This window comes from Leuresthes tenuis, unplaced genomic scaffold (genome assembly GCF_036924035.1).
Source record: "Leuresthes tenuis unplaced genomic scaffold, fLeuTen1.0.hap1 SCAF_3, whole genome shotgun sequence".
Lineage (NCBI taxonomy): Eukaryota > Metazoa > Chordata > Actinopteri > Atheriniformes > Atherinopsidae > Leuresthes > Leuresthes tenuis.
Genome location: NW_027325357.1, coordinates 4,465,952 through 4,482,957, shown reverse-complemented (window position 1 = coordinate 4,482,957; position 17,006 = coordinate 4,465,952). Strand labels below are relative to the sequence as shown.

The window sequence follows — 17,006 nt, the reverse complement described above, 5'->3', positions numbered from 1 at the left end:
TCCCTCGGCACTCCTTTACTTCTCTGTTTCCCCTCAGGCGTGTCCTTCTAGTAGAACAGTAGGGAAGTGAGAAATAAAAGTGAGGAGGCTGAACAATCCTCCATCAGTGTCCAGGCTGACAACCATAGAGTCCACGAGGGCTTAAGGCTGTCTCACTGCAGCTTGAGTGAACACTGAACGGCTTTGGCATGAACTTCTGGAGACTTTCCCTGAGAGAGACTGTAGGATTTTCAGAGGGAATAGCTCATAACTCATTTTAACAGTGACATCAGTAAATGAAGACTCTAGAGGAAAATCCCATGAACTAAATATACTTTCCAGTTAAAATGACAACCATATTCTTCTAATTTTTATTTCCCATGGTTCTATTGCTGTGTATTGCCAGAAAAAAAGCCCTGCTGTGTTCTCAGTAAGGATGAAGTACAGCAGTAAATTTTATCGTATCCAACATGACATTTCATGTCGTAAAACTTGATAAGTGAAGATTAAAAGAAGCAATGAAATAAACAACATAGACAACATCTCTTCTTTTAATTTCAATCGTTTCAGACTTGTCTGATCTGAGAAAGACAGGCAAGAGAAAGTAATGTCCTGGTCATTAACTTTCTTGTGCCATACCTCAGTTTGTTCAGTTTTGTTGGTTTGTACCAAGTTTGTTAGCCTTTACCATCTCCCTAACTTTAATTTGTTTACCTTGATGTTTTTTCACTAGCATTTAGATTAAAAAAAAAGTTGGCTTTTTGCTCAGAAAATGAAAAGACGATGAACATAAATATGTCTCTTTTACTGCTGAATCTTTATTTACAACTTTTGGATTTGTTTGACCTCATACGTTATAATAAATATGATGACTTCTAATGCTTCTTGGCTATCTCCCTCTGACACACCTGTCTCTTTTTCACTTAATTTTGTGACCTTCATTTAGATTTTTGCATCTTCCTGAAGTGTAAGATGAATTTGTGCTCGAGGTGTTGACACTTTATTTTAACAAGAGACTATTTGTAACTCTGAACATTTGTAAAAAGATTTAGTGTGACTCATAAGAAATAAACAAAGGCAGAAAGAAAGAAATCATCATTAGCGATCTCTGTTTTGTGAAAGTGAACCTTAGAAAAACCTTTTAACATTTCAACAGACAATGCATTCTTAAAGGAGAACAAACCCATTTTTCATCAGGTCACACAGGTCCCAGGCACCTTAATGACATGTCTGTGAAATTATTTGGTCAAATTCCTCACGGATCAAGCACAGCAGCCCTCTCTGTACACTGTCTGTAGCACTCTGCACTCAGGCGGTCGGTTTTCATGTGGCTGCTGCTCACTCCGCCCACCTCTTCCGCCCAATGTGCCGACCATGGTTCGGCGTCAGGCTGCTATGACAACAGTTGAGCACGAGCACTGGTCATGGCTGCCCACACACCGTTGCAACCATATATGTTTGAGCCATCGTTTGCACCTGCATGAACTAGCGGTTAGCATTAGCTCGTGGTAATGGACAAAATAAACACAAAGCACACTTACATCGTCTGTCCTCTCCCCACGTATGGTCGTCATCGATCCCTCTTTGAAGAAAAGTTTTGCTGCCAGTCCTGCATTGTACTGTTGTACGCACCCCAAACTCAAATATATTAGTGTAGAAGAGCTGCAACTGTGATTTTTGCATAATATGTCCCCTTAAAGGTTGTATGTGGAGAAAGAAATAACTGCCTATTGGAGTGAGTACCAGTTTAAAAGAGTAAAAATGTTCACAATATGAGGCTTGAAGGGTTTAGCAGTGCAAATTAGTATTTTTTATGAATTTCGAAGTAAGTGGTTAGGGTTTGGAAAATGTCACAGCCTTCATAATACACACTCTCACGTCTACTGACGTGGATAGGACTCCATTTGAGTCATATCCCATCTTCAAAATACACACACAAGAAATTTCCCACTGAAATACATTACTTTGAAAGTCACAAAAGAAATGCGCATTGTTAAAAAAATGCAACGATTGTCCTTTCTGTTTTTGTCATGTTTTATTTCACACATTTATGCCAAAAATATTTTAATTCTTTAAGACTCCATCAAAACTCAGTGTACCACAATATCTGAAAACTCCATGTGGCCTGTGTTTATACTAATTACAGCAGACACAACTAAAAAAATCTGAGAAAACATACTCATTTTATCAGTATATTTATTAAACTGTCCTTCTATGAGAAGACACACACACTTTCACTTTGAAAGAAGAATATGTTCAGATTTTTAAGCCCCTCCACCATTTAATTTTATTTCATTGCAGACATTTCTAACAGCAAATGCTCCAAATGTTATGAGATAAAATACATTACACGATACAGCTAAAACAGCCACATATTACACATAGTAGTTCTTCAAACATAACATTTTTATCACCGTCACTGCGGTTTCTCTCTAAACCAAAGATGTAGATTCATATCACAATTATTTCTCAAATACTCATTTAATCGATATAATATTTAGCGTGGTTCAGAATAAATGAAACGTTTGCCTTATGACACTTATTTTAACTGAAATAACTGGTCAGCTAAAACATTCCTCTTCTATGTAAAACTAAACATAAACATTGTAAATTAAACTCTTGTTGAGAATAGCAGTTCTTTTATCCAATTATATTTTGCTCCTTCTTGAAACAGTAGCAGACTCTCACAGTGCTGTTTTGCTTCATTCAGTTGACTTATTAGCTTTAAGCTCTGCCATGAAAAGATCAAATGTGAGCTAAATAATAAATGGTAAATGGACTTGTACTTGTATAGCGCTTTTCTAGTCTAACTGACCACTCAAAGCATATACAAAAATACAAAAAAACAAACGTGAAAAAAGGTTTGGTCTTATCATATTATCATTATCTTTGTTTTACCATGACCTTTTGTACAGCAGGCTAATAAACTGCAGAAAGTTTAAGCTGTTTACTTGTTTTCAACTAAAGTGTCTACATTTGGAGTTTTTCACGGTATGAAATCAGTGTTGGGTTGTTGTTTCTTCAGCTGCAGTCACAGTAAAACCTTGCTGCATGATTGGCATTGTGCGGGATTCTCGAGACGTCTAGCATGTAGCATAGTTAGCAAGGCAAGCATGGTTAGCATGCTAAAGATAGTTGCCCTTCACTGCCTGATTTGTCAGGTATATGAGATGAACTAATGAGCTTGGTGGCACAGAGACGGCGTGTGAGAGTGTGTATGTGTGATCCATGTAAATGATCGTGTACAAATGCCTGCTAATAATTTACATGCACAAAAACTGAACGCTAATAACTTCTTTTAGGTTTTCATTGTCTGTTTCCTACTTAAATGTTCAACTTAATTTCCATTCATTGCGTTTATCCCTGGAACTCTGTGGATAATCTTTGTGTACATTTGTGCTTTGGGCATTCTTGTTGTGTACATGGTGCAGCTCTGGTTAGCATAGTTAGTTTTTCTCTGGAAGAACAGATGAGGAGTTTTGCAGGTGTGTTTGCAATCGTCTGTCCTCAATCCCTCAGTGTGATGACGACGCCGTCGTCCTGTCCTTTCCACAGCATCTCCCCCTCAAAGTCCAGCATCTTGTGCTTACGGCAGCGCAGCAGAATGCCCACCACTTTGTCCGAGATCTTCACGTAGCGGTCAAAGAGCCGTCCAAATGTAATGATAGTCCGACCCTCTTTGTCTTTGAAGCCCATGTCTCTAATAATCCACACCATCTCCTCCATCTCCCTGTGGATGTGCTTATGGGCCCTGTCGCCCCTCTCAGCAGTCTTTGAGCCGTCTTTGGGTCGGCCGTACCCGGAGTCACCTCTGCGGAGACGCTGGGCCATGGCGTACTCATGGTCGAACTCCTCACTGAAGGGGTTAAGCTTCTGGCCTACTATGTGCTGGTCAGACCACTGCTGCCAGCGGCTTTTGATGTCATTCATAGTGGCAATCTTAATCTGCAGATAAATATGCATGTTAGCACCAAATAACAAGGTAAAAAGATCCATTAAATAATTTTCATATAAAGCGACATATATAGCATATCTAAGCCTCTGCCCCTGCAGACAAAACTAGCTTGTTACTTCCTATTTCTTCCCTCAATAAGCAGCATTTACCCAACCACTCTGCCTATATATTGAGATTAATGTCCCTCAGTCTTTAAATAAACTCCCTGCCAGTTGTTGAAACAGATCTTGGGCTTGGCCTTTGCTTTGCACTCAGGCAAACTGTATACTGATTGGAATATGTGTCTCAATAAACCAGCATGCTCAAAAGTAGCTTTTGCAACCGTCCAGAAATAGGTTTGAAGCTGGTGCTGTTGTTGACCTTTGCAAAACTTACAGACCGTTTTTATTTTTGTGCATTTATCATCATAGATGCACACTCAACACTCATCAGCAAACACTTTTAATGTGCACCTGTTTGTACTTTTTGATGAATTATTGTTAATTTATTGTGTTACAGTAGATAACCGCATGCCTTGTCCTCCCTCTTTTCCTCCTCTCCTTCCCTCTCCGTCGGTATTTTCCTCAGCTTGCCTGGCTTTCAGATCAGTGTCATCTTATCTCTTTGGTATTTGCTCAGTGAAAAGTGAAGACTTACCACTGCCACTTGTCTTCACCTGAACTGTGTGAACTTTGTAAGTGATAATGTGCCTGAACCTTGTTTTTTGTATTTTGATACTTTGGAAGTATGCAATTTTTTTTTAAATGAAATTGTATTTTTCTTATGTGTTATTCTTGATTTTGCTAAGCCTGTGTAGTGTGAGGTGTTGAGGAGCTAACTCCATCAGTTTCCCAGTTGTCTGCAGAGGTCTTTTGTCCTATACATTTCATATTTCCCATGCATTGTTTTATAAAGACAAATACTAATTTGTCAGCCCATTTTTCTTTTTTTTGTTTTGTTTTCAAGACCATTTGAGTCTCTTTTTTACCCAAAAGATGCTAAAAACAACTGTCTTTCTTCTTTCTTTTATCCCTCCAACTCTGCCCCTAATTTGCAAATGTTAGAGTGATAACATACAAGGTTCAGTCGGTAAACTTTGGTTCTGTGAATATTAATTCTGGCATTTAGAACAACTGCTTCCAAATCCTTTGTTTCTGCAACTGCTGTAACCTGTGACAAATGCAGATGCCATTTTTCTGAAGCCGTTAGCGTGACATTGGAAACATTTTTTATTTGATTGTGCACGCCTTTAATAACTTGATTCAGTTTCGGCACTCTCACCTGCCTCATTCAGTATAAAAGGGATTTAATTTTAGAAAATAAAACAGTTGCCTTTGACTGAACTAGACAAGAATTAATTGACAAGATAATTATGAAATCAACATATTTCAGTTGCAATGCTCACAACCGGGCTTGTTACCAAAATAAATCAAATAAAAAGTCAGTGTCTATCTATGTGTCTCATGTTAGCTCCTCGTCCTGCAATGCCCTCTCCCCCTTCACCCTGTTTTCCTCATACTGGTTGTTCTACCTGAAGGTCGGGTTGGAGAACATGTTGCTCTGTAACTATATTTATTGACATATATTCCATTGCGCAACAGACCAGAGTTTTTCATGAGCTGGACCTGTTCACTGGTGACCCTTCCAACATATCAAGGGGCCCCTAGACAGCTCCTTTGCCTTTTATGGGAGATGTTAGTGTTGAAGTTATGCAACTGTTTGGTGTCCATGCGGGAGTTGGATGTCTTCAGGTGACATCAAAGCCACTTCTGTTTGTGCACTCACACTGTGTGACTTGAGTGGAACATTTGTGCTCTATTTTAGGGTGTTTATAATTCTCTGTGATTGATTCAGAAACATGAGTGACATTTATTGTACTTAAAAAATAAAAGCAAACAGGAGAGACCAGTGCTTCCAGTGCTGACATTACCACCTCATGAAATGCAACAACATGTGACCGTTATAGATCAGCGGTTTTGGTAAAAGCTGAGTTTGTGTTCTCTGTTGGCAAGGAAACATTATATATTTCCTTTGATTTTCCTCTTTTCATTGTCACTAAATAGAATATTTGCACATTTTAAGGTCAAGTTTAAGCCTGAATTAATTTTTTAAGTCATATCTCTATGCCTTTTCAGATCCAGCAGTCACTGAGCAAATTTTCCATTTTGAGATCTGTTTCTGGCCACTTGATGAATGTCAGTCTAACTTCCAGTGGTGGTGTCACATCTACTTTCTCCACGATCAAAGGCAGCAAGCCGCTAACAGTCTCCTGCTGCTCTGAACTGCGTTGTTAATAGACTGAAAGACTAACACCATCTGTACATGTCCCGTTAAACTGAAAGAGCAAGATGAGAGAGGCTAAAACAGCCATTGAAGATATATATATATATATCTATATATTGAAGTTTTGTAATAAATCTCTTTGGGTTTTGAGGTTTACAAACAATATATTTTATATCCCACAGGTAATTCATTAGTGATCATTTGTAAATATTAAGATATTTCTCTGTAGCTTGAAATTTAATTCTATCCATTTGTGTGCAGTGGTGCTTTTGTCGGGGGAATTCTGCCTGGTTAAACTTGCTCATAATCGTGCTTAACCACTATACCTTGGGCTTGTCAGTCTGTGTTTTGGGTTCGCTGTCGCTCCGTTCGGTTTTTGATTCGCTGTTGTCGCTGAGCCCACTGTCCTCCCCCAGCCCGCTGTCCTCTGTGTCCACGCTACTGCTCCTGGATCCCAGCTTCTTCTCCTGCAGCATCTGCTTTTTGTCCTGGATGAGCCCTCGTCCTCCAGCACTCTGCAGTGCCCTCATCTGGCGCCGCCGTGTTGGCGACTCATTGCCCAGGAATGGCTTGTTCTCCTCAGGACCGGACTCCATCTTGTCTCGAATGGCGTTCACCACGTTGCTGCCGCTGCACTCACTGCGTTTGGGCTGGACAGTCTTGGTCACAGTGCATGTCCGGATTTTATTCCCACTGGTGTTGCTGGAATCTTCTGCAATTACCCGAGGAGTTACACTAAATTTTACCACATTGTTGCACTCTTTTGCGTCTTCGTCCTCAATAGATGAAGGCATCCAGCCACTTGGGATGGCGTCTTGCTTGTCTGAGTGTTCGGCGGCCCATCCCTGCCAACTCTTGGCTAAGCTGGCCACCATTGCAGCAGATTTTATTTTCCGTACAGCCCGTTTGAAAGCCTGCGGCTCCTGTTGTGAAACTGTGGCGGTCCCACCTCTACTCATGGTCATAGAATACTGAATGGAACAAAAGCAAGAACAAAAGTTCCAGTTGCCTTCTGGAAAAGCAAAAGAAAAACCTAGTTGTGTTAAAGGAAGGTATGAACAATTTGTTCTGAATCTAAATAACGTTTTTCTCAACAAAAATGTAGTTTCTTTTGCTCCAGAGTCTACAGCAGATCTTAAAAGTTCCTCACGTGACTTGAAATTTCATTGATCAAGCACCTTAGACTCTATAGCCTCGACAGATCTTTCAAGAAACATCCAGTTTCCTCGATCGTCAGTCGGTCAGTGGGTGAGTCGCTGGTGTGAAGAGTGTGCGAACTTCGCCTTTAATCCCCTGCTGAAGCCCCCCTGGCTCCACTCTGGCCTTTAAATAGGGAACGGTCGTAAAGGAAGTGATGCCACACAGCGTCCACGTGAGACAAAAAAGTCCAGTGTCAACATTCTCACTGACATGCACACTCATACACACTGTGACTGAGGAGTGGAATTTCTCCGAGCGGGGGTCCAGGAACAGGTGTCCAGTTTTTTTAGCCACTCTGTGGCTCCTGTCCTTACTCACAAATAAAAGTAATCACAAACAAGCTTCTGCTCTGAGTTTGCCTGCTATACACGGAGGGACTACCTCATTGTGCATGCGTTTACCGTGTATATATAGGGATGTTTTCATGCAAATGCGTAACACACCTTTAATGCATGCATGACCCAGTATGTTTAGATCACTGAGATCAGATGTGTTGGATGACTGTGAATTCCTAAAGTGTGGGTCACATACATAGAGAGCATCAGGAATGTTTGTCTACATGTCTGTGCATGTAACTAATATAGTTACTGTTATTTCAGTGAGAATGCCAAGCATGGTTTTTACTCCTTTGTTAGCTTCTGCTAACTAATGCTCAGTGCAAATCAAACCCTTTGATGTGTCCACATTTCCATCCGTACTTCTACATGTCCAGTCGAGTCTTGAAGTAAGGAAACACTTTGGAAAAACGACATTAAAAACAGAGGCTCCAAAAAGGAACTGACAGCAGCAAAAGTGGGTAAATCTATGATTTGTAATCAGCAACATTCTTGGAGACTTACAATAAAGAAAGGAGCAGTTATTGTTTGTGAACACAGTGTTTGAACTTGGCACTTCTCTGCCTTTGGTGCAGAGTAGGGCTGCATTTATATACCTCAAATATGGGATGTCACAGCTTGAAATAACTGGACTTTTTCTTCCTTCTTCATTTCACCGCCACTTTAACACGAATCGCCAGTACCCTGTAAGTGAAAGTAAGGAGTTTCGTGCTTCATTAAGAGGCTGCATTGGCCTTGCCCCGTTCACTCCTGTTATAATATACGCAGCTCTCGAATGATCTAAATAGGGTCCGAACGACTCCGAGTGAAACCAAAATCTTATCAATGAGTAAATGAAGCATATACAGCTAGAAATAAGGTCCAGGTTTAAAAAAACGGAACTTTCCCTTTAATCTAGATAATTTAAAATGAGTTAAATGCCCCAAACATTTAAAAAAGTTTGATTGCAGCACATATCTGGACCCACCAGTATTGTTTTAATCTAAGCACTTAGTGAAGGTTTACTGGAATATTTTTTATTTTATCCCTTGATAGAAAATGAAAGTGTGCCTGTAGTCATACAGTTGTGAAACAAAACAGATGCATGATCAGGAAGAGTCTTCCTGTCTGACCAATCTGAGGACATTTGCTGTATTGTTACAGCGAAAAGTACAAATATTGCTTGTCAGTTTTACACTGAAAGGTTGAGCACCAAGACAAAACTACACTTGAGAAATGGAATTTATTTAGTTGGTTTTAAACTCACTGTCTGTATTTGAATCTATAAATGACAAAGAAACCACATTGCTACAAACTGAACAAGTTCAGCTTTCAGTTCATATTCCCCAGCGATTCCCTCTGTTGTGCCATTTTATCTAATGCAGACATTGTGGTGTTGAAGGTGATGCTCATTAGTGGAAGTTATCATAGTAAAGCAGAGAAAACTTATTAAAACCTCTGCAGACTGAGTGACAGACTCATTGTTAACTCATTGTATTCAGTTATTAACGTTCAACTGAATTTAATGAGTCGATCTGTGATGATTAAATATATCCAGATATTATTCTAATTGTCTAAGCGTTTGTTTTATATTAGATTCGGTTTTCATTTCCTTTCGTTATTGCTGCTTTCGCTTGTAGGTTTGAATGACTGAAATGCTCCAATCTGTGTCTTGAAATCTTTGTTTTTTATGAAGCAAATCTGAGTGCCATTTTTTTTTCCTTTTTTAGATTTAAAAACACTTTTCAGAGGAGCTCAAATCTCTCCAACTGTGTCTGAACCACAGTAGGACAAAGCCGAATGCGTCTTCTGACTGTCTGCAGACTAAAATAACCAAATGAGGGGCCGAGCCGTCACCAGCTCAGGTTTCTGACATATGTGTGTATACTTGCTTGTGTGTGTATACACGCTTCAGGTTTCAGGCCTCCTGCCAGCTAAAGCTTCACGTGCACGCTCCTAATGCCTGCACAGAAATAGACACGGCTGGCACGAGGAAGCAGTGAGAAAGGTGTGAGAGCCGTGTGTAATGATTTGAGTATCTATACTTGACTTAATCAGAAGAAAAGCTTTTTATGTGCGTGGACTGTGAGTCACTGGCTGAATAGTAATGAGATAAACTTTGTCGATCACTGCAAAAAAACCTCTGCATTTCTTCTTCAACTGCAGCAACATGCAGGTTCAGGGGCGGAGCGGTGAGCTGGCAGGGAGTTGGCGTCTTACAAGTACAAGTGGAGAATTGGTTTATTGATGTATTTCCATCTTTGCCACCATTTCAGCAAATGCTGTGATTATACACTCTCCAAATCCAGCCTTAAGGACTAATAACCACTCTTAGTTGAATTCGTTCTCTCCGCTTATGTCGGCAAACAACTTGCTGTCTTTTACTTGGTGTCAATACGGCACTTTGTCAGAGCTGCTGTTTCTGGCAGTAGGCTGATGATCTCACTGTGGAGTAAATGTTATTCTACAGCAGAGGAAAGTGACAAGACAGAAACTCGGGTTGGTTGGTTAGGTTACGGCACTAAAATGACCTGGTTAGGTTGAGGAAAAGACTGTCGTTGGGTTTAAATGACTACTTTGTAATGTTAACCCAGCACATAATGACAAGCTTCACTAGATTTACCACTGACGTTAAGATCTGATGCCACAGGACACCTTTTGTGTCGATCTCTGACACCAGGGGTCCTTATGAAATGGCAGAAATTGATGTAGCTGGAGTGTGAACAGGCTGCAGCAAGCAGCTGTGAAACAGCTAACTTTCATGCTGTATACATACAACAATAAGAGTTATATTGACATGATCTGTCATTCTAAATAAAAAAAGGACTTTTTCCATTCTCTGAATGTTTATTAAAATAAATATAAAGCACAAAAATGACTCAATTCAAATGACTGAAGTTTATGGGTTCAGAAGCATTTGTTCTGACCCAGATGTCCCCTAATCTCATACAGCCAGGCCTCCGTCTGGTCACACTCACAACGAAGCTGTTGCTTTAAAAGGAAAGGCAAATCACACTTCAAAAGAATCATGCTTACACTAATGGATTTTTCAGAGCCTGATTGATTAGAAGTCATCACATACTTGTTGTTGAAAAGTTTTCATATCTGTAATCCTTCAGCAGTCTCTCGAGGCAGAGAGACTTTTCCTTTTATCATTTTATATTATTTATTCAAATAACTTTTGGAGTAAAGTAAATAAGAGAAGGCAGTGCATTAAAGGTGAAGCTGTCTTTAATAGTGTCATCAAACTCTGCAGTGAAATATGTGAACCTCTCAAGAGACCAATCTATCGATCAATGATTTCTTTTACTGTTTAAATAATAATAAAGTAGATTAATAAAAAAATTGTCCTCAATCTTAAAATCCATAAAGTGCAAATCCTGAAAATACAAAGTTCAGCTTAGCCTCTAAACATTCACAGCTGTGGGGGAAAAGGGTTTCTCAGGCAGTTCGTTCCTGCCTTCATGGCTCTAAACCTGCCTGAGGGAAGGTTGTCACAAAGTCAGTGACCCGGGTGTGTGTAGCCTTTCCATGTCTTCAGAATCCTTCAGGAGAGGTCCGCCAACGATCCTCCGGGCTGTATTAACGATCCACTGCAGATCTTTCCTCAGTGGGAAGAATACAGCATTTTGTGAAGCTGTCACAAAAGGAGCTTTTGCTTGTGAAGTTTCACCCCGGAGAACCGAGTCAGTTTGCTGTGTCAGCTTTTATCCATGTTTACCACAAATGTTAACATTTAATGTTTTCTACAAGGTGTCCCAACAGTTTTGGAATTTGGGTTGTAAAACAGGCTGTGCTGCAGTCGTTTCAGACGACTGGAACCTTTTTTGTTCAAATAAATGCACAATTTAAGGTTAAAACAAGAACAGTCCAGTTCCTGCTACCAGTACTTTCTGTGGATGGTGATATTTATTGCAGAACTGTGGGCTCTTAACTCTGGTGACTATATTATGATCTTTTTCCACTTTCTCAATAATTATGTTTGTATTGCAGAATTAAAAGCCTCTGGCATATTCTCTAAGGTCATATCTGACTCCATGGCTTTGTTTCCTTTGTCAATATTAGGAGAAACAGAAGTTTTAATGGCACACCAACGGTCCATCTTCTAATCGGAACATTTCAACAGTGGAAAACTGATGTCACGTAACTGAGGAACAGTTACTTGTGACGCAACTGACCCGTATCACGGCGTACATTTGTGCTTCATGTTTATCTCTTGCATAATGGACACATCTGAGTCTAACAGTCTGAGTCTTTTTCAGTGTCTGCTGACGCCACCGCCGCAGGAAAGCACGCCAGAAGCGACATCTCATCGGTGGTCGGTTGTTCTGGCCGAGCGAAGTGCCAGTTCTGGCAGAGTGAGAATCACACTGCGCCGGCACAGCTCGGGACACACTCACACATTTACACTTCCAGGTCCAACGCTCACAAAGCTTACCGAATGACCTCACTTTCCAAAAGTGTTGTCAAGGTCCGAAACTTCAAGAGGTAGCAATAAAGCAGCATTTTAGACAAAACCACACAGGAATATGGACTGAACAGATCAACACACACGGACAGACTGCCCCAAGTCTCACAGCACGGAAACAGATTGGAGTCAGTGTGAAAGAAGCAGCCCGCGGTTGAGGTGACATCATCGCACAGCCACGGCGATGAACAATGTGTTCTGATCCGTTTCTGGTGAAAAGAGCAACTGTCCCTGGCTCGATTTCCTCCTCAGCCAGGATCTGAAGAGGAGACTGTAACAGTACCCATTTATACTCTGATGTAGTACCACAGCTGGAAAACCCCTGTACTGCTTCACTCTGAGACGCTGCTTGTCCTCTGGCTGGATTTACAGAGTTATACACTGGGGCGGCTCATTAATGCACATCTCTGACAGAACGTAGCTGAAAGCGTATGAAATGTATTATCATCATATTTCAAAATAATTCTTAAAAATTCTCTTTGCATGAATGTCATGAACTGCAACCTGCAGTTTCAGCCCGTTCAATAAGGAAGTGGCTGCTGATTGATTTCCACCGTCTCTCCTCCTGGAAGACTCAGCCTCTCTGATCATTTCTCTAAACTATTCCTGTTAATGAACTGTTGAAATGAATCTTATTGATAGTTATTTTCCACTCATTGTGTTTTACATTACACTTTTCTGGTGTTTTACTGCCAGGACACAAATTAGGCTCCTTTGAAGCACATTATTACTGTGTGAAACCACACCAAACAGGCAAGAAAACATTAAACTAAGTACTTGCAGAGGATAATTAGCTCATTTCTAACTTGAGCAATTTAACTGGTGACTTCAGATTTCCAATTTTTGAGCATCAGCAAATAAAGTGTGATTTGAACTTGAAGTTTTGTGGAAATAAAGATGAGAAAACTGTGTGATTCCAGTCTGAGCTGGGAGTGTAACAAACTGATCCAGTGCAAATCTGACTGGCGCACGGAATGACAAAAAAATGAGTTTTTTTAAGTTGGCATTGACATCAGACACACAAATAAATGCTCTGCAGCACATTAAATGTATTGTTTTCATGTTCTCATAAGCATAGCTCCTCAAAGTATTGACATCAGTCTTATTTATATGGCCTCAAGTTCCAGCTAAGAGGATACTTTGCATAAAGACAAAGGAAAAAAGTCTCAGTGAGCAGCACTTGACTTAATTTAAGGAGAAAAAACACTCCCTTTTAACTGGGAGAATCCTCCAAAAGAACCAGATTCAGAGAGGAAGCCATCTGCCTTGGTAGGTTAGGGGTGAAAGGACAGAAAAAGAAACACCTTGCAGTGACTCATGGGAGGTCTCCACACAACCCAGCCTGCAGTGCCATAGCTGAAGGTGGTTCAGAGTTACCTGGGCCAGCACTAACACAGGAGACAGGTGTGATGGCTGAAGGCTCTGCCTGTCATTTTACATTTCCAGAGGCTTGGAAACACAACTAAGCCTGCAGTCTGAAAGCAGAGTGTTCTGTGTGGGTAATGTGGTACGATGACTTTAAAGGAAGCGAACGAAGAAAAGCTAAAACTGGACGTGATCAACAAAGACTTCTCCAGGGTTGCCCTCACAATTCAGCTGCTCTGCCCCTTTTAGTGCCAGCAGCACGATAAAAACCAGGGGTGAACACACTGAACAGCTGTGATGATGGAATTTAACTTACCGTACAACATATTGCATTTTAAATTACTGGTGTTGTCAATAAGATACGTGGAGCACCTTGTTATAGACTAAAATCAACAGAGAAGTTGAGCAAAAATGTGTTTTTATTACCATTAAAATGACAAACTGCAGTTGATAATCAGCCTCAGACCAGTCCGCCACAGCCGGTCAGGATTTCATGGCCGTCCTCAGCCGCCCACATCATGAGCAGTTCAGCAGACCTCGACCGCTGAGCCTTCCTACTGAAGCGATTATTGACGACTTCATCATCACAAACGCCGTCCTCCTGCCGCCGTGGCCTCGGAACTCTTGACGGATTCCAGGACTTATCACCATCTCTCCTGTCTTCCGTAACCAGAGTGATGGTCCATGGTGGAAGTGCTTTTATACACAGTGCTTCTGCATTTAAAGGGACTTTATTTTAAGACCTGGGAAGACCACAGGATTGTGGGATTTTTGGGGATATTTCCCTGGAACTCAGGACAGAACTCGCCTCTTTCACTCAGCTTTTATTTAACTTCCCTTAACTGTTAACTGCATTATACTCTTAATACACTCAATCTCTCATTTTTTTCTGTCTATTTGTCCCCTTTTTCCACTTATTGCGTTTTATCTTATTATATTACTGCTGTTTTCAATAACTTTGATCCTTTAAGTCTTGATGTTGTTTTATTTCTAAGCACTGTTCTGTAAATGCACATCCCATATACTTCCCTGTCTTCAGAGGTCACACTTTCCATTGCAGGACTTGTATTTTTTACAGCGTGTCAATGGCAAGCTGCTTTAACCTTCAATAAAATGTGGAATTACTTTCCATAAACCTTAACATAACTCCTCTTGGTTAAAATTCCTCTCATGCTGGTCAGAGCTGTGGTTGCAGATATGTACAGGAACATTTTTTCTTCTCAGAAATCGTATTTTAAGATATATTTAACTCAGTTTGGACTTTGCAGAAACCAAGTTCAAGATGCATAAAATCTTTACAAAGTCTAAGTGATCATCGTCAGTGCTAATTAACTAATTAACTTGTAAAATGCTCCATTTAGATAATTGTCGTGTTTGTTTGTCTCAGAGAAGATGCACAAACTCCAAGTCTAGCTCAGAATTGATTAAATGTTCAAGGTTCGAGTTCCACGGCGCTGTGGATCTTTCTTTGCCAGGCGGTCTGATCAGAAGAAGGCTCCACTTTTATATCGCCACAGAAATATGATGGAAATGTTGGTCCAAACGTTGGGGAGAAGCCGTGGTTTTGACTTGGCTTTTCCCTGATTGGTCCTTGGTCCGATGTCAGCCTTCTACTCCATCTCTGCTCCATCCAGATGTGTTCTCCCTGGGAGGGAAAACTCCTTCCCATCTCCCTGTGTCAGGCCTCATCCCACCTGTTTAGACTCCCCCCGTAAGCACGAAGTGTTTTACCTCCACACTGTGGGATCAATGCTCGTTCCCTTCAAAAAGGAGTGCATCAACTCTATGTAAGCACAATGCACCAATATGTACAATAAAGTTCATATTAAACCTTCAACAATATCAAAAATATCTTATTTGTCCTTGAAAGAATAACTTTTGAAGAAAATTACTTTTTAATTGACAACTAAAACCGTTTCTTATTTTGATAAAAGAATCCAAACAAGTGTGTAATTTAGTTTTTTTTTATAATTTATTATTTCATTTAAACACATAAATCAGTGTAATAATAATTTGTGAAGGGACATATATTCCTACTCTAATCTGAATGACACAATAAGGCTCTGAACAGTTGGGAGAACAATGCACTGATACTTTCAGGCAGTGCAGTTGTTCAGGATGAAAAGATACAGCTGTACAAAGGTAAATGAATTGTAATTATATTTTATTGGTGTTAATATAATATAATGTACAGAGAAGACTGTAGATTTATTTGAAGTTGACAAAGTGCTGACTCGTCTTGTGTGCGAACGCTAAACGCTGCTGTTTCTTTCTCTCTTGATCTTTCGGTCTTTGTTTTGTCGGCGATTTTTTGGCGTCATATACTTTTTGAATTTCCTCCACGTTGACGGCACCTCTGGTCTTTCTTCTGAGGGGTTGAATTCTGCTTGTTGTGGTGCTGCCGTGTCTTCTGTGGCCTGTAAGCGGGCGGATGTTTGGGAGTCCTCTGGATGTTTAGAGGCTGCTTCCATTTCAATGACAATGATAACTCTTTCTTGAATTTTGTTTTTGGGCTTTTTAGACGAAACTTCTCCTTTTGGTGGCTCTGAGACGTCGTTTGATTGTTGGACTAATTCCATTTTGATTTGACTCATCAGTTCTGGGACCATGTCTGGTCCAGTCTGCTGAGCCAAGTCTAGAGGAATCAATTCCTGGGTGTCTTCAGAAGCTGTTTCGGTTTCTTTTTCTTCCCCGGGTTCAGAAGTCTTTTCTGGTTCCTGGACATCGATGGATGGTGGAATTTCCTCAGTGTCTTGTGGTTCCCTGATGACTTCAGGCTGGTTGTTTTTTACAATGGTTTCTCCCGTCTTCTTGTTTTTCCGTCGACGCTTTTTAGAAGAAACTTCTCCTTTTGGTAGCTCTGAGACGTCGTTTGATTGTTGGACTAATTCCATTTCGATTTGACTCATCAGTTCTGGGACCATGTCTGATCCAGTCTGCTGAGCCAAGTCTAGAGGAATCAATTCCTGGGTGTCTTCAGAAGCTGTTTCGGTTTCTTTTTCTTCCCCGGGTTCAGAAGTCTTTTCAGTTTCCTGGACATCGATGGATGATGGAATGTCCTCAGTGTCTTGTGGTTCCCTGATGACTTCAGGCTGGTTCTTCTTCTCCATGGTTTCTGGCGTCTTCTTGTTCTTGCGCCGACGCTTCTTTGACGTCTTCTCCTTTGGCTGGTCAGGGATCCCTTGTGGTTCTGTTTTGTTAACTAGATTGAAAACTTCAGCTTGTGAAGCCAACTCTTCCACAGTTCCGTTCTTTGGTGGGAGACTCATCTCTGCTAAATGGAGGTCTGGGATGATGTCCACCTCTCTTGTCTCTTCTTGCTCGTTGATAACAGACAGAAACAAAGCCTTCATGAGATCTGCCACCTTCTTTTCTTGTGTCTTCCTTGCCTCCTCCTGTGAAGTTAGTTTGGAGGCAAGATCCAAATTAGAGGCAGTCTTTTCCTGAAGTTGTTCTTTCAAGC

At 40.7% G+C, this 17,006-nt stretch overlaps 2 protein-coding genes across 3 annotated transcripts in view; one reads left to right on the top strand and one right to left on the bottom strand.

Moving 5' to 3' along the window:
• LOC140302946 (protein-glutamine gamma-glutamyltransferase E-like) overlaps nt 1–17,006 on the top strand; it is a 302,930-nt gene that overhangs the window by 175,019 nt on the left and 110,905 nt on the right. The window lies entirely within an intron of this gene.
• abraa (actin binding Rho activating protein a) lies at nt 3,463–7,175 on the bottom strand. The gene is made up of 2 exons (XM_072383071.1): nt 6,523–7,175; nt 3,463–3,924 (listed from the first exon to the last, which is right to left on the bottom strand). Exons 1-2 carry the CDS (start codon nt 7,159–7,161, stop codon nt 3,487–3,489), a joined length of 1,077 nt encoding a protein of 358 aa, XP_072239172.1. The 5' UTR covers nt 7,162–7,175; the 3' UTR covers nt 3,463–3,486.

Coding starts and splice junctions, on each gene's coding strand:
- abraa (XM_072383071.1), bottom strand. CDS start 7,161: ATGACCATGAGTAGAGGTGGGACCGCCACAGTTTCACAACAGGAGCCG. Junction 3,925..6,522: donor CACAGACTGACAAGCCCAAG/GTATAGTGGTTA, acceptor ATTTATCTGCAG/ATTAAGATTGCCACTATGAA.